Source organism: Silurus meridionalis, chromosome 17 (genome assembly GCF_014805685.1).
Source record: "Silurus meridionalis isolate SWU-2019-XX chromosome 17, ASM1480568v1, whole genome shotgun sequence".
NCBI classification, from domain to species: Eukaryota; Metazoa; Chordata; class Actinopteri; order Siluriformes; family Siluridae; genus Silurus; species Silurus meridionalis.
The window spans coordinates 18,456,575-18,482,448 of NC_060900.1; the positions used below are offsets into that span (position 1 = coordinate 18,456,575).

General features: G+C 40.2%; 2 protein-coding genes across 2 annotated transcripts in view; both read left to right on the top strand.

The window, feature by feature from the left end:
• agbl4 (AGBL carboxypeptidase 4) overlaps positions 1–25,874 on the top strand; it is a 312,090-nt gene that overhangs the window by 224,241 nt on the left and 61,975 nt on the right. The window lies entirely within an intron of this gene.
• On the top strand, positions 5,081–25,870 carry bend5 (BEN domain containing 5). The gene is made up of 6 exons (XM_046871146.1): positions 5,081–8,297; positions 9,540–9,670; positions 15,622–15,982; positions 17,310–17,458; positions 20,200–20,413; positions 20,561–25,870. The coding sequence occupies exons 1-6, from the start codon at positions 8,117–8,119 to the stop codon at positions 20,752–20,754; spliced, it is 1,230 nt and encodes a 409-aa protein (XP_046727102.1). The 5' UTR covers positions 5,081–8,116; the 3' UTR covers positions 20,755–25,870.

Consider the following 25,874-nt stretch of genomic DNA (forward strand, 5'->3'; position numbering starts at 1 on the left):
TACAAAGTGCAACCATGAACAGCACATGTTGTTGCTGAGCTTTCCAATGCCATTTTATCATATTCTCACCTGAAAAACAAATCCTATTTCGGTTGATGCAAGCCAGTCAACCAATAGTTATACCCATAATCGTTTTTACAGCAGCACACCCAGAAAACAGGTGGATGTTAACGCTAACTTTAGTGGCGTGCAAGTGTGCTAGTGATTCCTTTCATTGTTTAAGTTCAAAGATAAGAAGACTGCTATCTATCCAAAGGTCAGGATATAAACTCAAAATGCAACAAGTGCCATGAATCTTGTATTATTTTTTATGTAAATATCGATATTGCGTTTTTGAGAATACATTATCGCCATATATACCCCTACATACCACCTTTGCTTATAAAGTCATGATCCAATCCTGTTCACACAAATCAACTTACTCCTCCTTTGTTGTAGCCCATCGAGCTAAAGATACAATGTACTATGCACACTGAGATGCTTTTCTTCTCACTACGGTTGTAACCCATAAGACCCACATGGTCATTAAATGGGTCACAATATTCCTCCTGGCAGCTTGAACCAATCTGGTCATTTTCCTTTGGCCACAATTATGAACAAGGTGTTTCCAACCACAGAAATGTCAATCACTTAAATTTTTTTTGTTTTTATAACCACTCTACTGACTGTGTTTGTAAAAAGTCTAGAATAGCAATTTATGAAATTCTCACCAATTAGCACCAGGAACTATCCCAAAAGTCATATTTTTCACAATCTGGCATTTGATGTGAACATTGACTGAAGCTTTTAAACTGTATCTGCTTGAATTTTTATGTTGCACTACTGCCACCTGATTGACTGATTAGATAACCTTGTGAATATGCAAATCTAAAGGTGTTCCTAATAAAGTGGATGGTAAGGGTCAGTTCTTAATAAAAAAAAATAAAAAAACTAATAAAACATCCAGATAAATGTAATAAAATATGATGAATAATTCTGCTGTTTACTTACTGAAATAATCTAATCTAGGTGTCATTTGAAAGTATCTAGGTTAAAATAATCAACCTATGTGTCAGTATAATTCCTCCCCCTTGACCTGTTGTAAATTCATGCTGTTTTCCTTGATCGTGATCCCGAACTTTTCCTTCTGTGGAAGAAATAACTTTTATAGTGGGAAAGAGCTGTTATGAAAAATTAATACGTTCAGCTATTCAGCTGCTTGGACGTTATAACAGTATAAACGTGAAAATATTTCATGCTGATATTTTCTACTGATTTAAAAACTGGATCAAAAGTGTCTTCACTGCCCAACTTTGCTTTGTAATAGACACTGGTGAGATTTAGGTATTAGCATTATTTGCATTGTGAGTTAAATTAATGAATGAGGAAAATGAGAGAGAGTGGGTTGGATGATGTGGAGATGGAGAAGCAGGAAGTGGATAGGATTAGTAAGGAGGAAGTGAGAGCAGCTATTAAGAGGATGAAGAGTGCAAAGTCAGTAGGACCAGATGACATACCGGTAGAAGCATGTAGATGTTTAGGAGAGATAGCAGTGGAGTTTTTAACAAGATTGTTTAAAAAAAGTTTGGAAGGTGAGAAAATGCCTGAGGAATGGAGAAGGAGTGTGCTGTTACCGTTTTTTAAGAATACGGGAGATGTGCAGACCTGCAGTAACTACAGGGGAATAAAGTTGATCAGTCACACCATGAAGTTATGGGAAAGAGTAGTGGAAGCCAGGCTGAGAGAAGAGGTGACCATTTGTGAGCAACAGTATGGTTTCATGCTAAAGAAAAGCACCACAGACGCATTATTTGCTTTAAGAATGTTGATGGAGAAGTATAGAGAAGGTCAAAAGCAGTTGCATTGTGTGTTTGTGGATTTAGAGAAAGCGTACGACAGGGTGCCAAGAGAGGAGTTGTGGTATTGTATGAGAAAGTCAGGTGTGTCAGAGAAGTATGTGAGGGTGGTGCAGGACATGTATGAGGAAATTGTGACAGCAGTGAAGTGTGCAGTAGGAACGACAGACTGGTTCAAGGTGGAGGTTGGACTCAAGGATCGGCTCTAAGCCCTTTCCTGTTTGCAGTGGTGATTGACAGGTTTACGGACGAGGTCAGATAGGAGTCTCAGTGGACTATGATGTTTGCGGATGTTATTGTCATTTGTGGTAAGAGTAGGGAGCAATTTGAGAAGAGCCTGGAGAGGGGGAGGTACACGCTGGAAAGAAGGGGAATGAATGTTAGACAGAGTAAGACAGAGTAAGACAGAGTACATGTGTGTGAATGAGAGGGCGGGCAGTGAAGTGATGCAGTTACAGGGAGAAGAGGTGGTGAAGGTGGAGAAGTTCAGGTACCGGGGGTCAACAGTGCAGAGTAATGAAGAATGTTTGAGAAATGAAAAAAAGAGTGCAGGCAGGGTGGAGAAGAGTGATAGCAGGAGTGATTTGTGATAGAAGGCTATCTGCAAGACAAGAAAAAGAGAAAGTTGGGGTGAGACCTGCGATGTTGTATGATTTAGAGACAGTGGCACTGAGTAAAAGACAGGAGGTGGAGCTGGAGGTAGCAGAGCTGAAGATGTTCAGATTTACATTGGGAGTGACGAGGATGGACAGGATTAGAAACAAGTTTATTAGAGGGACAGCGCATTTATGTTTATGTTTTGGGGTCAAAGTGAGAAAAGCACGATTGAGATGGTTTGGACATGTACAGAGGAGGGACATGGGGTATATCAGTAGGAGAATGCTGAGAATGGAGCCGCCAGGAAGGAGTTTATGTATGTGGTGAAGGAAGACATGCAGGTAGTTGGTTTGAAAGAGGCAGGTGTAGAGGACAGAGTAGTATGGAGACGGATGATCCGCTGTAGCGACCCCAAATGGGAGCAGCCGAAAAAAAGGGAGAAGCATTGTGAGTTAAATGATATGTCTTTCAGCAGCATTGAAACTAGAATATAATACTATAAACAGACCAAATTTGGCTCATACTGACTTATAAAATGCCATTAATTTTGACTGAGATATCTGTAATAGAGAAGAATGTTTTCATAAAATGTAGTAGATAATGTCACAATATTGCCATCTTTTAAAAAAACTGTGCATGACCTCCTTCAAAACCACAGTAAATCTCCTTCTTTTTTAACTCTAACAATTGCGGTTCCTTGTCTAAGGCCATTGGGGCTGAAAGGAGTAAACAGGCTTTGCCGCTCATGCTAACACGGCTGAGAAATCATATTTAGAACGTTACTTGGGAGATATTGCTCCCGATCTGGCCGGATCGATAGCGTAGGCCCTGGAGTGAGAGTGATCCTAACGAATCGCATTGAACAGGCCTGGAGTTTGAGCACTAGTTCAGCACTGCTCATTTGTTCATTTAAAGGAAGATCAATGGGCCTCCTACTGTGTCACAGAGGATACACGGTGGGCTGGCACACCGGCAATGATACTCTTCTGAATATTTGATGTGTGTGTGTTGGTGTGGGGGGGTGAATTTCACAATATAGTTTTGCAGCTGCTCTCTCTGTCAGTTACGCAGAGGGTCTCAGGGCAACACAAATTAGTAATCGATGGTGCTCCGCTGCGGCCTGTTTGGAGGCCACTGTTCATTTCATGGGCTATCACTTTTTTTATTACCGGGCTGATGCCGTCACGGCCAATTAATTATTCATGATGTGCTAATTCAAGGGACAAAATAAAGTAACGTAATTAAGACCGGTTCAATTAAACAAGAGAGGCTCTGTGTTTATCAATATAAGATAAAGGCGCCAAGCAGTTCCGTACTTGATCGACCCTGACTGTCTGTGCTCCCTGAACATACTGGACTCTTTATTTTAAAGCATATTTGTAATGCTCTCTAAATGATCCTGCTGTCCCCTGCGTGCTTCAGTGAATCTGGCAGAGGCAGCAGGTATTGAGCATGCCAGACGTTTGGCTCTTACTTAGGCAGTGATCATACTCACACAAATACACAGCCACTTACACACACAGGCACCTGTGCAATCGTCTGTCCTTTTCCCAAACTGGCACAGGTGCAGCATTTTGATTGGCCATGTGCTAATGGCTAATATGTTTGCACCTAATGCCAGTGTCATAGCGCCTCATATTTATCTCGCTCTGTCATCATCATCATCATCCTCAATTGGCAAACTGTTAGCACCTCACCCAAAACCCGGACATTTTTAAATTCCAGTCACAGAGCAGCTACCGCCCTCTCTGGAGCCCAGCTCCATCAGCCACATCATTATAGAGATTATCCCATGTCTTTTATTAAATGGCGGTTAATGTATCACCAATAAAGATGAATGAGGGGAGCTGAGAGACTCTAATTGGAGGCACATGATGTCTGACTCGGTGTCGGCAACTACTTTTGCAGTGCCAAACTCTTTGAGTCGCCATCACGGGCCTCACCGTGTGTGGCTGCACAAACAGATGCAAAGTGGTTTTATGTTTTGCAGTGTTTTCGTGTCTCAATATTGCACAGCACAAAATATACTGGATATTGGCTAAGGGGACAATTCACAATTGCTCAGGTAAATAACTTTCTGATCCAGCCATTAAAGCCATAAGGCTGAAATAAAAACACAATATCTGTGTGGCATTCTGGGAAAAACCATTATATGTCACTGTGACAAACATCCATGAGTTTGTGGACACCTGACATAGAATGCATATGTGTTTTTTTCCCAAGCTATGGACACAAATTTGGAAGGACATAATCATATCCAGTATCATTACTAATTCCCTTAAGTAGAACCGAAGGCACAGACATGTTCTAGCAATGCATTTCCCCTGTGCACAAAGTGAAATGAACACCTTTGAATCACTAACTTTGTGCCTGACATCATTAAATGAGCACAAACCCCCCCATGCTCCAAAATCTAGTGAAAAGCCTTCCCAGAAGAGTGAAAGTCATTAAAACAGCAAAGGGGGGTAAACCTAAAACGAGAACAAGCACATCTGAATCTGCCAGTCAGGTGTCTACATGCTTTTGGTCCTACAGTGTCTAATTTTCTAAGCCAGTCTAAATAATGCTTTACTTACTGTTAAATATGCCTACATTTCCTGCTAAGTCCATGTCTGATAAAGAGCAGGTTTTACTCTGTGATAAACCAGTCGAACTACCTGCAGATATTGAACACCTATTCTAACTAACTAAGTGTGATTTTCTCACACAGTGAGAATCAGGTTTATCAAGTTTTGTAGTTAAATGCCATAGCAAAGTGGGCACAAGCCTGATCAGCTAAGTTTGTAATCAGATGCCAATCTCCAGTGTTCCCACAAATGCTCACTGTTTTAGAGGTAGCAAGATATAACATGATAGAACTTAACACTCGGTTGAGGCCCATGCGAAAGGTAAACAAAGTATAGTCAAGTTTGTAAAACTCTACGTAGCAAAAAATGTCACTTAAAGCTGCCACCCATGTTGGGGGTGTCACTCGGTGGAAGAAGAACAGACAGAGTGAAATGCTTTCTTCGCATATCCCAGCTTGCTCGTAAGGCCTTGCTCGAAGGGCCCAAGAGTGGTAGCTTGGTGATACCGGGGCTTGAACCCCTGGTCAGCAATCCAGCACCTTAACAACTGAGCTACCACTCCCCCTTAATGAATTCCTTTCTCTACACAAAACGCATTTTGTATTTTAAACTTTTATTTATTGTAAAATTGACATTTACCAGGAGGTTGCTTGTGTCATTAAACTTTAGTTGTGTGCTTTCATTTCTGATTTCATGTGCAGTAATTTATACACAGAGGACACAGAACGAACAGGAGTGGAACAAGCTTATTTTAGACTTCATTTTGACTCCACATTTCTTTAGCCGAACATGGACACTGGGGCACTTCATTTTGCTTCGGGTTCACTTGAAAGCTGTGAGATGTGTTGAGTCTTATTGGAGCGGATTCAGGCTGCAGGATAGGTGATCTATTGAGAAACAGATTAGGCGAGTGCCAACGTGCTGCATTGTTACTATCCAGGTCACACTCTTGCCCTTTTTCCTCGTTTTTTTCCACACACTGCCAGGGCTAATGGGGATTCTATATGGCGCTTTCACTTACTCAGAGAATGTGAAACGGACACAAACTTTGTTTTTTCTTGTATAATATTTCTGGACTATTTAAACTGGCGTCTCTCAAGCATCCCAGACAATTATTTGCTTAAGGTAACCAAAAGAATAAAGTAACTTTTTTTTGGCTGTGTTTTTCAGATGTTCTTTGTACGTCTGTAAAGAGAAACTCGTCTACAAAGTAACATGAAAACAGGTCAGCACTCGATAGTCCATCTGAGTCAAACAATGACATGAAAAAGAACCGTGTAAAGGAAGTGCCATCCAAAGTTCTGCATCACTTGCTTTTCAATTATGGCAGATGAAGCAGAACGGAATTGTTAGTGCCATTTATCGGATGTGCACCTCTCTGTATTAAATCCCAAGTCAAGGAATCTGTTGCTGTGTACAACAACCTGTCTGTGAGATCCCTTTCATTGTCAGAGAGCCTGTGTGAGTTTATTAGAAACAAGGAAGGGATAAAAAAATCAGGAAAAAGAGAAAGACACTGGCACACTTCTCTGAACAACATGCACACAGTCAGTGCCAGTCATCCTGAAGAAAACCTCTCGCCTCTGTGTGTGTATGTATGTGTGTGTGTGTGTGTGTGTGTGAATTCTGATGCAGAACAAAAGCAATAGCTGAATGAATCGATTATGATAATGGGCGGTTGGTGTGAAGAGCGTTTTCCCACTGAATGAAATTCAGATGATGGATTATTGAAAAAAACATTAACTGAGATCTTTATGCATTGCTTGGTAACCTCTTTCTCTAGCACAAAGAACTGCAGATTTCTTTTATCACTTGACTATCGAGTCTATTCACTGGAACATTTTAAATTCTACAATCTGCTGAATTATCATGACAACGACCAGTAATTTCAAAACATACCCTAGTAAAAAAGCCTGTCATTTTGGTGAGCATGAGATAATGGTATTCTTCTGAAACCCTTCAATCAAAAAAAATACACATGCTTTACTCTCTCTGATTTGTGTGGAATGTGCTTACAAGTAGTAAGCAAACCAAGTATTACAGTAAGCAACTAGTAATTAATGCATCATACGTTCAACTTTTTGATTGTTAAAAGTGATTCAGTAAACAATACATTAGCTACATGGAAAGAAATATGGAATTTAGCTGGGTCCATAATTATAGTCCTCACTCCTGTAACTGCATACCTCTCATATTTCCACAATAGATCCTGCAACTGTAAGAAAGTCCACCGATTATATTTTAGAGATGATGACTATGAAATGAATCACCACTTGACCAACTTGTATGTGGATGTCCAGAAAATATTTTAGATAATAATTTTGAAATAAAAAAATTAAAAAAACTATACAGTAGCATAGAGTGACCACTTTTTCTGCTATGAATCCATTAATAAAACGTTTGTTTTAACTACCTCAGAATACATTTATCAACATACTGAATGTGATGCATCTCTTTAAATATTACACTCGTAACCAACTACTTTGCCTTGTCGTTTGTGTGGTATGATTAAAGGGGCATGTTTTGTAGCATCTCTTTCACCTTATTAATAACTGAAGGTGCACGATTAGACCTTAAGGACGTTGATGGAGGCCTACCTATAAACCTTGACCCCAAAATCTAATTACAGATACTCTAAATAAACCTTCTTAAGTCAAAGATACATAATAAAGGCACACATTGTGCATCTTTGTCCGTACCACCTGAGTGATAAGTATAAAAAAAGTATATGAATTGAATGGCCATTCGAATTTATTTAACAATTCTTAGATTGTTCATAGTTTTAGTTGTTTTTAAATTTCGATTCAGATTAATTCAATGAACCGGCCATTAAAAAGGCATATTATTTAAATTATCACAAATAATAGTTTCCTTAAATAATGCCATGTTCTGTTTAGTTTTCCTTCAAAACAATTTTTAACAATATTAATATGTTAACACAGTTCACTGATCCCCTGTGAGCCTCTCGGGGTTGATTAGTCGAGTCTAAGTCAGAGAGGGCGCTGTGCACCAGGCAGAACTAGTCGATCCCAGAGGCATTTCCCTTTGTGTTTATATTTTTAATTGTTTTAGAGGGAAACTGAACCCATACCCAAAGTGCTGGACCAAAGAGAAATAATGTATGCTTTTGTGAGGTTTTTGGAGGACGACACGTGCTGCGCTTTACCCGTTGCGAATGTGAGAGATTTGAGACCAGTGCACAAAAGAGATTTTGATGAGCAGAAGGTGTATGTGGTGCTCCGAGGTGAGGAGAATGGTACAGGCCAGCCGGCCAAGGCGCACATTCTCGCTCTGGCAGGTAAGTTCGCAGATCCACTGCTTTCCTTTCCTTCCCTTTCCTTTCCTTACTCACACACTTCCTCCGACTTTCCACACAGGGAAAAGATCAAAACTCCAGTCTAGACATGCTTCTGCTCTGTTCCTACACACTGACACCATTTCTCTTAAAGGAAAGCGTGCGGGTTTAGTCCATTTCTACATAAATAAATATATAATGTATATATTGCCTTCTTACCTCAGGCATTAGCAAGCCTCTAAAAACCTAACTCTGGTTTTTCGCGTCTATTATGCACGACAAATATGACTTGTGTCAGCGTATAAGAAGCAGCAGGAGGAGGTGTGTTTGTATTCATCTCTATATAGAAAGATAGAGGTGGTGTGTATGTATATGTGTAGCTAGTTAGCTTGAGAGTTAGCATAGGTGTCTCGTACGTTTGCATGCTAAATACCGGAGCTAGGTGTGTAGCTAGCCAGCGTGCTAACCTGAGCGACGTCAGGAGACAGGGGCTACAGGAAACATGCACAACGTGGTCACTCGCCTTCGTGTCACCGTGTCTGAACTTCAGGGTGGGAAAGGTTAGAATTGAACCTTCAGGTCTAAGTGCATTGATTGTGTGTGAGTGATCGGACGTGTTTTAGGCAGATCAGTGAGATGTCAAGGCGCAAGATTGTATGATCTGATTGTTTCATTACAAAATAGTAGAGAGAAATGTGTAGAGAAGAACTGTTATTTTTCAAGATCCTGTTTCCATATTAAACTCGTAGATCATTGGTTAAGGCTTTCGGTTACTGATCAAGGTTTCAAGCCCCTGTATTACCAACCTGCCACACTTGGGCCCTTGAGCAAGGCCCTTAAACCTCCGTGCTCCAGGGGCTGACCCTACACTCTGACCCCAGCTTCCTAACATCACTGGGATATGCGAAAAAAGAGTTTCACTGTGCTGTAAGGTACACGTGACAAGTAAAAAACTATCAAACCTATCTATCTATCTATCTATCTATCTATCTATCTATCTATCTATCTAATGACAGATAGTTTGTCATTGCACAGTGTATAATGAAATTAAGTGTCAGAAAATATACCTGAAACTATTCATACTACTGGTATTTAGAAGTGTAATGAATTAAAATACATTTGTAATGCCCTCCAACATGTTGCCTTTGAAGACTTTTTCACACTTCTGTTTAAATCTCTTACATGCACATTCTGAAATCTCACCACTGACTTTACTAATATTTCTTTCGTCCCCCCCACCACCAGAGAGCATTGAGGAACTGGACAACAGTATTATGCAAAAGAAGATGAAAATTCCTAAAATGACTACCAGGAATGCAGGACATGCCATAGAGAATCACTTTGGTGAAGAACGAATTCCACTCCGACATAAAAAGGTACAAGGCGACTTCAGATGCGCTTGAAATCCGAAAGCACGCAGCTCTGATTTTTACCCTGCATGCCATTATGCTTTCATGAAAAGTGATAAAATGAATGTGACTTTTTTATTTTGAGTTGATTCGCTTTTTTATTAGTATTGTCTTTAAGATGGAAATGGTAGTGGTGAACACTTATTTTAAGAAGGAGGATCATAGGGTGACGTATAAGAGTGGAGGAAGGTGCACACAGGTGGACTACGTTCTATGAAGGATATGCAACCTGAAGGAGATTGGAGACTGTGAGCTGTTGGCAGGGGACAGTGTAGCTAAACAGCATCAAATGGTGATATGTAGAATAGTTTTGGAGGTGAAGAAGAAGAGGAGGAGGAGACTAAGGACTGAAAGAAGAATAAGATGGTGGAAACTGAAGGAGGAAGACTGTAGTGAGATATTCAGGGAAGAGGTCAGACAGGGGCTCGGTGGTGGTGAAGAGGTGCTGGATGATCGGGCAACTACTGCAGAAGTAATAAGAGAGACAGCTAGAAAGGTACTTGATGTGACCTCTGGAAAGAGAAAGGAAGATAAAGAGACGTGGTGGTGGAATGAGGAAGTGCAGGAGAGCATAAGGGGAAAGAGGTTGGAGAAACAGAATTGGGATCAACAGAGGGATGAGAAAAGTAGGCAGGAGTACAATGACAGGAAGCCAAGAAAAAGGCATATGAGGAGCTGTATGAGAAGTTGGACACTAAGGAGGGAGAAAAGGATTTATACCGATTGGCCAGCCAAAGGGCGCGAGCTGGGAAGGATGTACTGCAAGTTAGAGCAATAAAGGATGGAGATGGAAATGTGTTGACTAGTGAGGAGAGTGTTGAGAAGATGGAGAGAGTATTTTAAGCAGCTGATGAACGAGGAAAATGAGAGAGAGAGAGAAGGTTGGATGATGTGGAGATGGTGAAGCCAGAAGTGGATAGAATTATTAAGGAGGAAGTGAGAGCAGCTATTAAGAGGATGCAGAGTGGAAAGTCGCTTGGACCAGATGACATACCTGTAGAAGCATGGAGATGTTTAGAAGAGATGGCAGTGGAGTTTTTAACAAGATTGTTTAACAGGATTTTGGAAGGTGAGAGGATGCCTGAGGAATGGAGAAGGAGTGTGCTGGTACCGATCTTTAAGAATAAGAAAGATGTGCAGACCTGCAGTAACTACAGGGGAATACAGTTGATCAGTCACACCATGAAGTTATGGGAAAGAGTAGTGGAAGCCAGGCTGAGAGAAGAGGTGACCATCTGCGAGCAACAGTATGGTTTCATGCCGTGGAAGAGCACTACAGATGCATTATTTGCTTTAAGAATGTTGATGGAGAAGTATAGAAAAGGTCAGAAGGAATTGCATTGTGTGTTTGTGGATTTAGAGAAAGCGTACGACAGGGTGCCGAGAGAGGAGTTGTGGTACTGTATGAGAAAGTCAGGTGTGGCAGAGAAGTATGTGAGGGTGGTGCAGGACATGTATGAGGACAGTGTGACAGCAGTAAAGTGTGCAGTAGGAACGACAGACTGGTTCAAGGTGGAGGTTGGATTGCATCAAAGATCGGTCCTGAGCCCTTTCCTGTTTGCAGTGGCGATAGACAGGTTGACGGACGAGGTCAAACAGGAGACTTTATGGACTATGATGTTTGCGGATGATAGTTATTTGTGGTGAGAGTTGGGAGCAGGATGAGATGAGCCTGGAGAGGTTGGTGCTGGATAGAAGGGGAATGAAAGTCAGTAGGGGTAAGATGGAGTACATGGGGTGTAAATGAGAGGGAGGGCAGTGGAGTGGTGTGATTGCAGGGAGAAGAGGTGGAGAAGGTGGAGGAGTTCAGGTACCTGTGTTCAACAGTGCAAAGTAATGGAGAGTGTGTTAGAGAAGTGAAGAAAAGAGTGCAGGCAGGGTGGAGTGGGTGGAGAAGAGTGACTGGAAGAATTTGTGATAGTAGGGTATCTGCATGAGTGAAAGGGAAAGTTTATAGGACTGTGGTGAGACCTGCGATGTTGTATGGATTAGAGACAGTGGCATTGAGTAAAAGACAGAAGGTGGAGCTGGAGGTAGCAGAGCTGAAGATGTTGAGGTTTTCATTGGGAGTGATGAGGATGGACAGGATTAGAAATGAGTTGATTAGAGAGACAGCACATGTAGGATGTTTTGGAGACAAGGTGCGGGAGGTGAGATTGAGGTGGTTTGGACATGTGCAGTGGAGGGACATGGGGTATATCGGTATGATAATGCTGAGGATGGAGCCACCAGGAAGGAGGAAAAGAGGAAGACCAAGGAGGAGGTTTATGGATGTGGTGAGGGAAGACATGCAGGTAGTTGGTTTGAAAAAGGCAGATGTAGAGGACTGGGGGGTATGGAGACGGATGATCCGCTGTGGCGACCCCTAATGGGAGAAGCCGAAAGAAGAAGAAGATTGTTTTTAAGAAGGTGTCTTCAATTCTAGAGTGGGGAATGGCGAGGTTTAGATCAGAGCTACATTATTGTGACAGCTCTGGGAATCGTACTGTTTCATACCACAGTGCGAATGCATTTTTGTTCTCTGAAGTTTTTCAGCACAGTAAAATGTTTAGGGCAGTACAGTCCATTTTAACGCAATAATCCTATAACATAAGCAATGACAGGAACTTGCTCTCATTGACATTTCACAGCCTTAATCTTAACGATTAACATTTACATTTGCGGCATTTGGCAGACGCCCTTATCCAGAGCGACTTACAACTGAGCAGGGGAGGGTTTTAGGGCTTTTGCTCAAGGGCCCAGCAGTGGCAGCTTGGTGGTGGTGGGATTTGAACCTGTGATCTTCTGATCCAAAGCCCAATGCCTTAACCACTGAACTACCACCTCCCATATATTAACTGTTTAAATTCATTAGTAAATGAGACTTTGTCATCTTAAGAATAACATTGTGGTATAAGCAGAATGTCACATGGCCAAGGGTGAAGTTATACATAAAATACAATGCCCTCCACAATTATTGGCACCCCTGTTTAAGATGTGGTCGTGGACTTCTAAAAATTCTCCTTTTTTTTAAAACAACATAGAACCCAAATGCAAAAAAAGAGAAAAATCCAACCTTTTATTTAAGTACATTACTTTGGTGGTAAAAAAATCACACATTTAGAAAGAAAAAAAAAACTTGAAATCATGTGTGCCACAATTATTGGCACCCCTGATGTTAATACTTTGTACAACCTCCTTTTGCCAACAAGACAGCACTTAATCTCCTCCTATAACATTTCACAAGATTGGAAAACACAGAGAGAGGGATTTTTGACCATTCTTCTTTGCACAATCTTTCTAGATCCTCCAGTGTCCTGGGTCCTCTCTTATGCACTCTTCTCTTTAGCTCGCCCCACAGGGTTGAGGTCTTTGGACTGAGATGGCCATGGGAGGACCTTGAGTTTGTGACTGCTGAACCACTTTTGTGTAGATTTTGCCACATGTTTTGGATCATTATCCTGCTGAAAGACCCAATGACGACCCATCTTCAGCTTTCTGGCAGAGGCCATCAGGTTTTTATTTAAAATATCCTGGTACTTCAAAGCGTTCATAATGCCATGCACCCTAACAAGGTTCCCAGGGCCTTTGGAGGAGAAACAGGCCCACAGCATCACAGATCCTCCACCATACTTCACGGTGGGCATGAGGTGCTTTTCGGCATACTCATCTTTTGTTTTACGCCAGACCCACTTAGAGTGTTTGTTGCCAAAAAGCTCAATCTTAGTCTCATCTGACCAAAGCACACGATCCCAGTTGAAGTCCCAGTACCGCTTAGCAAACTCCAGACGTTTACGTTTGTGAGTGTTAGTGAGAAAAGGCTTTTTCCTTGCATGCCTCCCAAAGCTTGTTGGCATGTAGAGAGCGTCTGATGGTTGTTTTGGAGACTCTGTGACCCCAAGATGCCACTCTTTGATGCAATTCTGTGACGGTGAGCTTGGAAAATTTTTTTACTTCTCTTACCATCCTCCTCACTGTGCGTTGTGGCAAGATAAACTTGGGACCTCTTCCAGCCTTGTTTGTCACTGTTCCAGTTGTTTTAAACTTCTTAATGATTCCTCTGACTGTAGATACCGGCAAGTTAAGGCGAGTGGCTATTTTCTTGTAGCCATTGCCTGACTTATGAAGGTCGACACACATCTGCCTTACTTGAATGGTGTGTTCTCTTGTCTTTGCCATGTTGACAAATGGGTAAGAGAATTAGGCCTCTGTGTCACGTCATATTTATACCCCAGGGAAACAGGAAATCATGAATTAATAATTAAGAGTCCCTAGATACCCTGACCAACCTTAGCAACTACAGAAAAATATATAAAAAAAAAAAACAATTAAATTTTTCAGAGGAATTGTTAGGGGTGCCAATAATTGTGGGACACATGATTTCAAGTTTTTTTTTTTCTAAATGTAAGATATTTTTTTTTACCACCAAAGTTATGTACTTAAATGAAAGGTTGGATTTTTCTCTTTTTTTGCATTTGGGTTCTATGTTGTTTTAAAAAAAAGGAGAATTTTTAGAAGTCCACGACCACACAGGGGTGCCAATAATTGTGGAGGGCACTGTAATTTACTGTTTATCGGGGCCTGTCCTGTCATGGGCTTTTATTTATTTATTTTATTTGTTTTGTATTAACTGCATTGTTTGTCGTGTGTTATTCCTTCAAGTTTTTGATAGAAATTATAAATATAAGATAAATAAATATAAGATAAAAGCTTATAAATATCACTGTTCTTTAAATGCTCAAAACAGACAGTTTTATCGTGAGAAATATATCAACAGTGACAAACCCAAAGGTTTCGCTTGCACATGCAGGGAGGATCTACAGTATCTTTGTAGGATATTTTGTCTTTATCCTGCATAGCCTCCTGGATCTCTAAATAAATAAATAAATAAATAAATAAATAAATAAATAAAGATTTTTGTGGCAGATAGCGTATGTTTAAGATTTAGCACTGTTCTGCTACAACACAGTCTGGCTATATTAATGTTCAACTTAAAATACCTATTAGATAAGATTAACATCCACTCCTCTGTAGCACTGGATCAAGTCTCATGTAAATCATGGACACAATCTGAGAAGCCATTGGGTAGTAAAGCTCAGATCAGTGATGTGGTGGGTTCCAGAGTTAAAGCTAAACTAACAAACTAAAATGTAACTAGTATGAAGTTGTGTAATTTCACCACTTGTGCAACACTGAATCATAGAAGAGTCGGGTGGCTTTAACCGTTTTTAGTGAGAACAATGACTGGAAACATGCTGGTATTAATAAATCAATACCTTACATAAGAATGCATGAGAATTATATAAGAATGGAGAAATGTATGCTCAGTTAGCATCAAGTTAGCTGATTACCAAAATGGGAGAAATCTAAAAATGTGAAAGATTTGAGTTAGAGATTAATCTTAGTTCCAGGAATTTGGTGGCTTATCTGAATAATTTCAATACACAGCTCTTCCTGCTGATAAGATATAGGGTGGTGTGCATCTTATAGTATGGCCTCTGAATTTGTGAATCATACGGTGATTTGTTGTTTTCCTTGGCTGAGCTGTTCCCTTTCTGGTTGTTGGTACAAAGGTGGTTTCTCAGACCAAAAATAGACATTAGGATCTAGTCATTGTGTAAACAGTCATTCTGACACCGCACACCTGGTCAACTAGAAATAGCTGTCAGTAACACTTGGAAACGTGGGTGGACTCAAAGAAAAGGTGCCAAGTTTAAATTAACATCTCTAAATGTAACTAGTAATGACAGATGAACTTCTGCTCGTCTCTTATCCGTGATCTTGTCATGTATTGCAACAAAGAGCAGAATCTGCCTTGCCGTTTCCAATACTTTTGGAGGGCACTGTATGTGGTGTATTCCCCGAACTTTACCATAGGTTTCTACTGGTTTACAATGGATGTGCTTTGCATTGCTGTTAACTGGTTGTTTGTCTGACAGGTGCAGTGTCAGGAGCATCAACGGGCCTCTAACTCCTCCAAGAGCCTTGCAGCTGTAGTGGCACGTCTGGAAAGAAACGCAGTGAGCTCCTGTGCTGAGGGTGAGGAGCTACGTGAGGAAGAGGAGCCGGAGGAGGAAGAAGCTGTGGTGCCCCGTGTCCTCTATGAGGAGCTGGTGCACAGCTACAGGCAGCAGGAGGAGGAGGTTCGGCGGCTGCAGCAAGAGCTGGACCGAACACGCAGGCAGCTGCTGCAGCAGGCCAAGAAGCTGAAGGAGCACAGCAGTTTGCTCACAGAGGTCAAGGAACTGCGGGACTTCAACCGCCGCCTGCAGGACGTGCTGCTCATGAGGCTGGGTAGTGGTAAGATATACACACACACACACACACACACACACACACAGACACACACACAGGATACACCCAATGTACCCTAGAACTTTCTCTAATTGGGTGGTATATGAGTTCAGAATTGTCAACAGATAGAGATTTTTAAAATAGCTTTATATATAAAAAAATCTACAAATTCAACTATGTATTTACCTTAAAGCATTCGTTTTTGCAAAAAAAAAAAAAAAAAAACAGCTTTATTTGTTGCAAAGCAGCTGCACAAACAGCTGTGGGATTGCAGACAGCTTATTGACTGCTTGGTTTATGCTTTCTTCAACAAATGGCTGGTGCACAATGACAACCTTTGTTTATGAGGAAACAGCTGACAGAACATTCTTGGGGAAATCTCTGTCTTGTCACCTCCCTCACCGCCTTTGGTTTCGCAACATGAACAGCAGAAATAAATCCTCTACCCCGCTTTGCTCAGTAACATGAAATATTTAAAACTCACACCATGGACTACCCTTAAAAGTATTTTAGGTATATTGGATAATAATATTGATTGCCTAATATCTTTCTTTATCCGAGATCAATGTCTATCGCTTAGCATACAGAATTAATAGAAAGAACAAGTTGTGTTTGTGTGTGTGTGTGTGTGTGTGTGTGTGTGTGTGTGTGTGTGTGTGTGTGTGTTCACAAGATAACAGCACAGCAATGCCATGATCTTGACTTGGCTTTCACAACTACTCTGCATTTGTGAAGTGTTGTGTGTCTAGGAAGGGGAACTTGGATGGGAGCATTACTTTTCTTTTCTGTTATTAAGCCATTTTAAGCCCAGACCATGGATGTCATCAGGATTTGAACTACTCTGCAACACCTGATGATTTTTTATTTTAAATCATTCTTAAAGAATATATATCTTTTCATTTTTTTTTTTTTTTTTACAAGAATCAATTTACATGTACCCTAAAAGGATTTGACCTTTTTCACCATTTTCACTCTTTACTGAAAGAGTGTGCAAAGGAGCTAGGACAGTTTTCAGGCCAGCTGCTGTGTCTGTGTTCCTGGCCTGATTAATTTGGGGTCAGGAATACAGTAAATTGGCCGATATTAAAATGTGTTAGTTGTATTGGAGCTAAGCATGGGTGGCCACCAAGCCAGCTTACTGAGCTAAAATAACCCGGCTGTCACGAGGTGCAGGGAAGTTTTTTTTATGCAGCTAACCGAAGTGTGTGTGCGCATTTGGGAATGATGTGACATATCTTTTCATGCTTTTCCTTGTTTTATTTTTCTAATTAAAACCAGTGTAATAAATATGATCTGTTCATTAATCTGCAGTTGAATGTTTTACTTCTTACAGAGCCAATGCATGATAATGGAACTCAGACAATCAAAGCTGAAGTAGTAGAGCCAATCTCTGAACCACAGGAAATGTGTAGAGAGGAGGCCAACACTAGCTCCACCCACTCCCCCTCTCCGAGGACTGTCTATACCTTCAGTGATGGAAAAGTAAGTGTGAATATGTGTGCGTGTGTATATGAGAAAGAAAGAGATGCTTGATGGTACATCCCTTTGAGGCTGAACACACATACTTTACCAGAGTCCTTGCTTGGGGGCTGTGTAGTCTTTTGTTCAGGCTTTTTAGTTTTCTCTAATTGGCTATGAATCTTTTGTCCCAGGAGGCATTTTTAACAGAACATTTACTGTGCTATTCTCTTAGCTATCCAGGAGAGCAGACATTCAACCAGTGTTCACCCTTATTCCTTCTTTTTCTGACTCCGATCAAGCATGAAGAGCAAAAGCAAATTAGGCCTTACACACCCGCACATTGCCCATATTAATTATTTGTACCACAGGAGTTGTCTTGAGTGACGGCTAGCCAGAAAGAACAAAAATCTCCTCTAAGAGCAGGGAAAAGCATGTCTGCTGGCCGGCAGCCTAAAGCACAGTAGTTACATTAGGGGAAAGGCCTTTGGAAGCCAGCCTAAAGACTTCTCAGAGTGACAATCCTCCTGATGGTTTGCTTGGCATCATCTTCTACAATGTAACTTTAAAGTCGGTCTGGTGTCTGCCTGAGCACGTTATTCTGCCTGGCAACGCCTTCATTCCTGCATACATTTAAGAAACATCACTCATGTTCACCCCAGTTCCACTCTTCATGAAGTCTTAGAGGATGGATGGGGGAGGGAGTTCACAACCTAGTTCTGATTGGGAGTTGTATGTAATGAGACTTTACAAAATAGACCATAATCTAAGGGTGTGGTATGAGTTTAATTATTAAAAAATGTCTCAAATTTCAAACATGCCATTGAGCACCTGTAAATCCACGAATACAAATCAAATGGAGAGAAGGTGATAGAACTGTAACTGTACCTAGAAGAGGACAGTGAAATGAGCAAAGACACAACTTCAGTGTTAACTCTGAAGGAGCTGGAAAGATCTACAGCTCAGACAGTGGGAGCTGTTCACAGTACACTAATGGGAAGAAAGCTATTATTGGAAAAAGAAAAAAAAACAAAATCACATTTGGAGTTTGTCAAAGGGCATGCTGGAGTCTGGCAACATGTGGGAGAGGGTTTGGTCTTCTAGTTTGATGAAACCTTTTGAACTCACATACATTTGACCGCAACACATTGCTGATCACCCTGAGAACATCATCACCACATTGAGCACGGTGCTATTAGCACCATGTTGTAAGGGTGCTTTTAAAAAAAAAAATTTTTAGCAGCACGGTTAAGGATATTAGTCACAGTTGGAGAAAGCATGTGTTAGAATAGCCTAGTCAACGGCCCAATCTTCGTCCGCTTGGAAATCCAAAAAACCTACATTTAGTGTAATAAATGGCATACAATGAATAAGACTTATCTTAGATTAGATTCAACTTTTTTATTCAGCAACCATTTTATTATATGAGGGACAATACTATAGAAATAGAAGGAAAAATACTATAGAAATGAAACTTGGATATATTTTATAGTCAATGTGCAGCTTGTACAGCAGTACAGATTTACTGTCCTCTGATAAATAACTCAACATACAGCAAATATTGTCTAAATAACTGGCAACAAAAGTGAGTACACCCTAAGTGAACATGTCAAAACTGTGTCCAAAGTGTCAGTATTGTGTGTGAGCATCATTGCTATCTAGCACTGCTTTAATCCTCCTGGGCATGGAATTCACCAGGTTGTTACTCGGATCCTCTTCCACTCCTTAATAATGACCTCATGGAGCTGCTGAATGTTAGACACATGGCGCTTCTCCATCTTCCACTTGAGGATGCCCCACAGGTGCTCAATATGGTTCAGGCCTGGAGACATAATTGGTCACTCCATCACCTTCACCTTCAGCATCCTCAGCAAGACAGTTGTCATCTTGGCGGTGTGTTTGGGTTCGTTATTATGTTGGAAAACTGCGGTTTCTGAAGGGAGGAAATTATGTGGACAAACTCTAAAGCAATGCTGGCAACGTCTTTGATGGATCCCTGCGATGTCTGTTTTGAGTGGAACCCTTCTTGGAAAATCTCTGTATGACCCTGGCCGCTGTACTGTAACGCAGTTTCAGGGTGTTACTGATCTTCTTATAGCCTCGGCCTTCTTTGAGGAGAGCAAGAATTCTAATTCTCAAATTCTTTCTTAAAGTCTTTGCCATGTTGAACATCCAGTGGTTAGTATGAGAAAATTGTGCTCAAAACACCAAATTTTAACTGCTGTAATACAAAAACTTTTGTTGCCAGCTATTATGACAATAATGGATGGATGTTGTTTTCAAAGGCCAGTAAATCTGCACTGCTATACAATCTACACATTGACTACTCTAAAATATAGGGTTTATCTACTTATATAAGTTTCATTTCTAAATTATTGTCCCTTGAGAAGATCTACAAAAAATGGTTGCTGAAATGTGAGAGGGGGTTTACTCACTTTTGTGAGATACTGTACAATAACTGCAAAGGTTTTTCAGTGGATAAGAAGATAGCAAGAAGATAGCATACTCATAACATGGTATACATATGTACATTATTTTAATAGAAACTTTTACAACAAAACATTACAACATTCTTTTCTTCATCGTTCTGGATAAAAGGTTGTCAATGATTTTTGTTTACATGCTATTTAACTGGTATGTAGATACGAAGGTAGTGCTGTTGCTGTTCTGGTCTTACTAATATTGTGTTCGAGAATCATGATTAAATCATGTCTTTTTTGACATTTATGGGGTAACTATTAAACGTGTGTGCCACTTTCCTCTAGGTCCACTTGGGTGGAGGCATCTGGGTGGAGGAGGAGAAGTGGCATCAGCTTCAGCGTACACAGGGCGATTCTAAATTCACCAAAAACCTGGCTGTCATGATCTGGGGTACAGAGACGCTGAAAAACCGCAGTGTTACTGGTGTCGCAACAAAGAAGAAGAAAGACGCTCTGCCTAAACCGCCTCTCTCACCAAGTAAACTCAAAATCGTACGAGGTACACTTTCATCAGCATATGTACTTCACAAGCCGATATGAGATTTGGTTTTGGGTGACGTGTAAATCACGTATGGTACTGCGATGCATTGAAATATTCTGTATTGATGAATTCATATTCTAGCCCTAATCATCTTTTTGTTTTTAGAGTGTCTATATGACCGTGTGTCTCAGGAAACAGCCGACAGTGCTGAGATCACTCAGCGGCTATCCAAAGTGAACAAATACATCTGTGAAAAGATTATGGATATCAACAAATCCATCAAGAATGAGGAGAGGAGAGAGTCCAAGCTCCTTATCCGGCAGACGGTAAAGATGGAGAACTTGTATGATGGCATGTAGGACCTTCAGAGTACATCATAGACTGCTGCTGCGAGAAGAGGTTACACGTGATCACCTGCGCTGCCGTTTTGGATTTTCACAAGCCCACAGCGAGGCCTTTTTTCCCCCCCTTTGTTTTTATTTTTCATTTTGTTTAAATACCACATAACACCTCAGAGGCTATAAGACAGCATTACCCACAATCCACACAGCCTTTGTGCAGTCAGTAAGAAGTGGCTTTGGGTAGGGGAGATTATACAGTTTGATTGTGGAATATTGAGGGAAGGGGTATGTGGTTGTTAATCAGTCATTGTTTTTGACAGGAGAGATCCTTTAAATCACATCAGATAACAATGTGTGCGGCACATCGGCTGGTGTTCTGTGTCAGAACATGTCCTAATGTCTAAGTCAAGAATGAAGACTTTCCTTGAATAGAGCTTGTGATTAATCTTTCAAGACTGATGGTTAGAACCTTATTAGTTTATTCCTATTTCAAATATATTGAGGAATTGGAAGTTCAGCTATTTCTATCAAAATTTGATGATGGTGCTAAAGACGTGTTCTTAGAGGAACTCCCTTCGTTTCATGCCAGAGCATTCACTTTACATTAGTGAATGTGCATTTACATAAATGTTTACATATCAACAGAATGCTTTAGAGCTGTCTCTTTCTGTTTCTTATGTAATGTGTCTAAAACCTTTTCACAAATGAATGGATGCAGCATTTCATATAACTGATTTAAGTTCCACAGTGAATTAGAGAGTTGTTCGCCAACCCAGTTGTTTAGAACCATTATATAGTTAGGCTGAGGAACAAGGAGCGGGCAGGGATTTTACACTTTTGATATGGCAATCAGTTGAAACTGTTGTGTTTTTTATAGCAAGCTGTGATTGTAATATGAGCTGATATTGCTTAACCTGCACTTTGGTGTGTATGTGTGTGTGTGGTAACGTGGCAGAAACAGTGTGTGGATGTGGGTAAAGCTGTCAGCAGTGCTCGGTGGTTTTATTTTTTTTGTTTTGTTTTTCCCTTCTTTTTTTTTTCGCAAACCAACCAAACGGCATCTCTAGAGGATAACTGGATCCTCTAAAACTTCCTCCGAGGTGGAAAATAGAGGGGGTGAATTTTAGTGACAACTTCCAGTGAGCCATGCCATCCATCTTTTTTTTTTTTTTTTCCCCGCCTTTTCATTTTGCCCCTTTCACAATTTCATATTTTTTGCATTTCACAAAAATGGTTTATGTGGCTGTGCATTAAAAGGCCTGCTTGCTGCAGGTTTGAGTTCTTAACTGTGATGGCATACTGCTAACTGTGAATCAACCTCGAATCTGCCTCTCAGCTTTTTCTGTCTCATCACTTTCAGTTTCCTGTCTTTGTTGCTTATCAAACACATGTACATGTTTATAGTTAATGGATTTTTTTTTTTTTTAGAGGAGAGATTTTATTGTATATTTGGACATATTTGGATCTTGAAGATCTATATCCAGGCTGCACCTTATTCTGCTTAGCCTCTTATTTGAAACAAGTCATCGTCGTGTCTCCGTATGATTCCATCTTCTCTCCATGCCTGTTCATGCATAGTATTTCCACTTTTCTTTTTAGTCTTCACTTTGCTCTTCACAAATGCATTATCTCTTAATGGGATGCTGTCAAAGAAGCAAACTCTATTTTAAATTATAATAGCTCATTTACAATCGTCAATTATCACAGTGCTCCTACAAATCACGTCACTGTGAGCCATTTGTAAAGGAGAATCATTTCACTTTTTGTTCCGTTTTCTGGAAGTGTGCTTATAATTGAAACAGATGTAGTCACCATATACGACAGCACTTTAATCCTAAGAAAGGCCATGTCATAATGATGGGCAAATATGGATCTTAATGGTGATATTAAGGATATCTTCCCCCACATCCCCCTCCAATTGCTAATCAGAAACCTAGCACTTTTTTTTTTTATACAACTCCAAAGTTGAAAAAGATCCCATTTATGTTTCATAGATAGCTGTTTAAGAAACATTTACTTAATTGTAACTTACCTCTTATATGTTGGTGTAATAATGAAAGAATAGACCGTTATTGTATGGTTTATGGTTTAAGGTTATATTTTTCTGTGAACTTTTCCTCTGTATGTCGATGTGTCGTGTGTTGTGTGCTATATGTTGCCCCACTAACTGAATATGTGCTATATATGATAATAGCTCCGTGGGTACACTGGAAAACACCAGCTTTAAATTGGCTGATGTTAAACAATAGCCAAAAGAAACTGACAATCCTCGTGACCGTTTCCTCTTGAGATTTGTCAGCTGTAATGTTGCCTTGAAAAGCAGTAACTCCTCTTCGATAGCCACTCGCTCCGAGTGAACAGCTTTCACATGCAATATAATATGGCTGACAAAATGTAACGTCCCTTCAGTTGTGAACCCTACTATTTCCTAGGGGAAATTGTGACTGTGAAATGTACAAATATGCTATATATTGCCATGAGAAACTGTATTCATACGATGCTTAAAAGCTCCAAAAGCAAACCGGTACACCTCTCTGAGATAACGGCCCTCTGGTCCGCACTAGTGAACTTCATTTCGTCGTCGTGTTTGCCTCCACGTTTTAGACTGACATCACTGCGGTGCTTAAGCTTTGAGCTGCTCGGCTCCCTAAAGATCCCAAACAATCTGGAATGCGAAGACGAGCGTTTATAAAATGTCTATGCGGAGCCACCAGGCTAATATTTGGGAATCACGAAACCAGGAACTGGTTTGTTTTTGATTTATTTTTTAAGTCGCGTTTCTATGCTGTATTCTCCATGTGAATGTGTGTAGGTTTTGGGTATTCTAAAGCTCCTCGGGTGGTGGATTTTATGTAAGCCAAAGTGGAATAGTGATCATTCAGCTTGGTATGAACTTGCACAGAATTGGCCTATGACAAGGTCCAAAGGCATCCAAGTTTAAAAAAGTGGCTAGATATATACTTTTTGTTTTAAAAAAAAAACTTTCAAAATATGAGATTTTGCTTTCGCTTTCAATAGTGCTGTCGTGCATCATTTCATTTCCGAAGCGCATAAAGCTTTCAGTGGTATAGATGTGCATATACTGTTCTTTCAAGCAGAATTTCTTCATTTAATCATTTCTTTTGTTTTCAATGCCAAAAAAGGGGAACAGGGAGAACGGTTACTAAAGGTCGATTTATGTGTGTAGAGTAGTAAGGATTTTGCCTCCTTTTTAAAAAGCCACATACACAGATGAAATGTGAGTGAAATGCTGAGGACCCATCAAACATAGACAAAGCTGCCCAGACCTCCACTCAAGCTCTTCCTGCTAGCGTCATGTCATGACTCGCTGTTCAGACTCACTCTAGCAGGTTCCAGGTCTCAGCCCATGTCAGCTTTATTCAGGGCCAAACTCAGCTTTAACATGGTTAAAAAAATAATAAGAATAATAATAAAAAAAGTATTTTTATAAAATCACAACAGGTTATTTGTGGCAGTAATGAAATGTGTACTATCTGAATCCTACCTCATGGCTTATCATGTCACTTTAGTTATGTGCTCCATTCATAGCACCTCAGTCTACATGGGCACAGATTTGTAAATAAACCAGTCTCTATTGTAGATTTTTACAATCATACAGCTGATTTCTGCTTTCTTGTCTTTTCCTTTTCTTTTTTTTTTTTTATATATATAAAGAAAACTATATATATATTCAATATGAACCTCCTTTGTGAGTCTGCCTGATTTTTGTAAAGGAGCGAGTCTTTCTTTCTAATTGTGTGGTTCTGTTGGTGTCCTTTGTGCTGTAAATCTTTGTTTTTTTTTTTCCTCCCTATATTGTTTTGTATTTTTCTGGTTGATGGTGCTACCAGCACACGTGTCATTTACCTCAGATGGTGCTACTTTTTTACTGTGGTGGATGTCAGTCAGTGTCACATGATCAAAAACCAGTAGTTTTTCAGTCAATTTCTTTCATATCAAATGAAATCAGGACGGACGTGTCTTGCTCGTCACAGCACACATGCCATAACGTTGTTGTTTGCTTCATATTGGTGGACGGTTCTGTGTAGAGTATTTGTTGGTCAGGCATCGATAGATAACTTTTTAACAGTATGCGTAATGTTATTGACAGCAAAATGAAATGCTGTGGGGAGATTATTGATCCCCACAGTCGATCTACCTGAATGGTACTGGGCAGTGTACCGTGGTCCTCAGCTTCTCCAGCTCCACTGTAGTTACCATCAAAACTGCAAGAAATTATATATTTAGAAAATATTTTAGATATTGCAATACAGTACAATGTATTTTAAAGAGTTTATATAACTTGCCAAAGTGGTTTTCTCCCAAAGACAGTTTATTTGCAACGTCTCTTAAGAGTCAATAATTTAAAGGCAAAGCGAGTGATCAATTCTTTATTAATAACACTGCTAGACTTTTAAAGTGAATATAAATTCTATTTCCTGCCTCTTTTAATTCCATTTTCCATTAAACTTGGGGGGGGGGGAGAAAAATCAAATTTTTTTTAATGAGAATTGGTTTCCCCCCACCACCATGTTTGTGTTGGTGTTGCATATCGGTGTTATGACTGAAATGTTTCCTGAACAACCTCAAGACTAGAATACACTCAATATCTGGAATCAGCTGTGTTGCATTTAAATCTGTCCTTTCATTTCATCTTTCATGTTCTTTGTTCTTGCTGCTGAATAATATCTAGAAATCGATGTATATGTACTTAAATATATTTTTCAGAATCAATAGAGAATGTCTTCTAAATACAACTGTGAAAACCCTTTTCTTTGAGTGGCAGGTGTTGTGGGCGTGGTCTTTTTTTTTTTTTAAACACACACTGTGCTTTTGTCCCAAGTCATCTCTTTAGATAGAGTGCACATGCTCAATGTCCTTACATTTGGGTTGCAGTTCCCATGAAAGTCCAAAGACGAGGGCTGGCAGGTACGCCTGGTTTCTTTAACCGAGCCTTTGTTCCTAATTTGGAAAGCGCACTTGGCCTCGACAGAACATCCCGGTCAATGTTTAGTCTGTAACAGTAGGCTTGAGCTGGGTGGAATAAACCAGGCTGTCATGTTTAGCTTCCTGCTGGGTTTAGGGAGACAACCTGAAAAAATAAAATAAAAAAAGCAATGCATTTCCACACTGACCGC

Coding starts and splice junctions, on each gene's coding strand:
- bend5 (XM_046871146.1), top strand. CDS start 8,117: ATGTATGCTTTTGTGAGGTTTTTGGAGGACGACACGTGCTGCGCTTTA. Junction 9,671..15,621: donor TTCCACTCCGACATAAAAAG/GTACAAGGCGAC, acceptor TTTGTCTGACAG/GTGCAGTGTCAGGAGCATCA. Junction 15,983..17,309: donor GCTCATGAGGCTGGGTAGTG/GTAAGATATACA, acceptor TACTTCTTACAG/AGCCAATGCATGATAATGGA.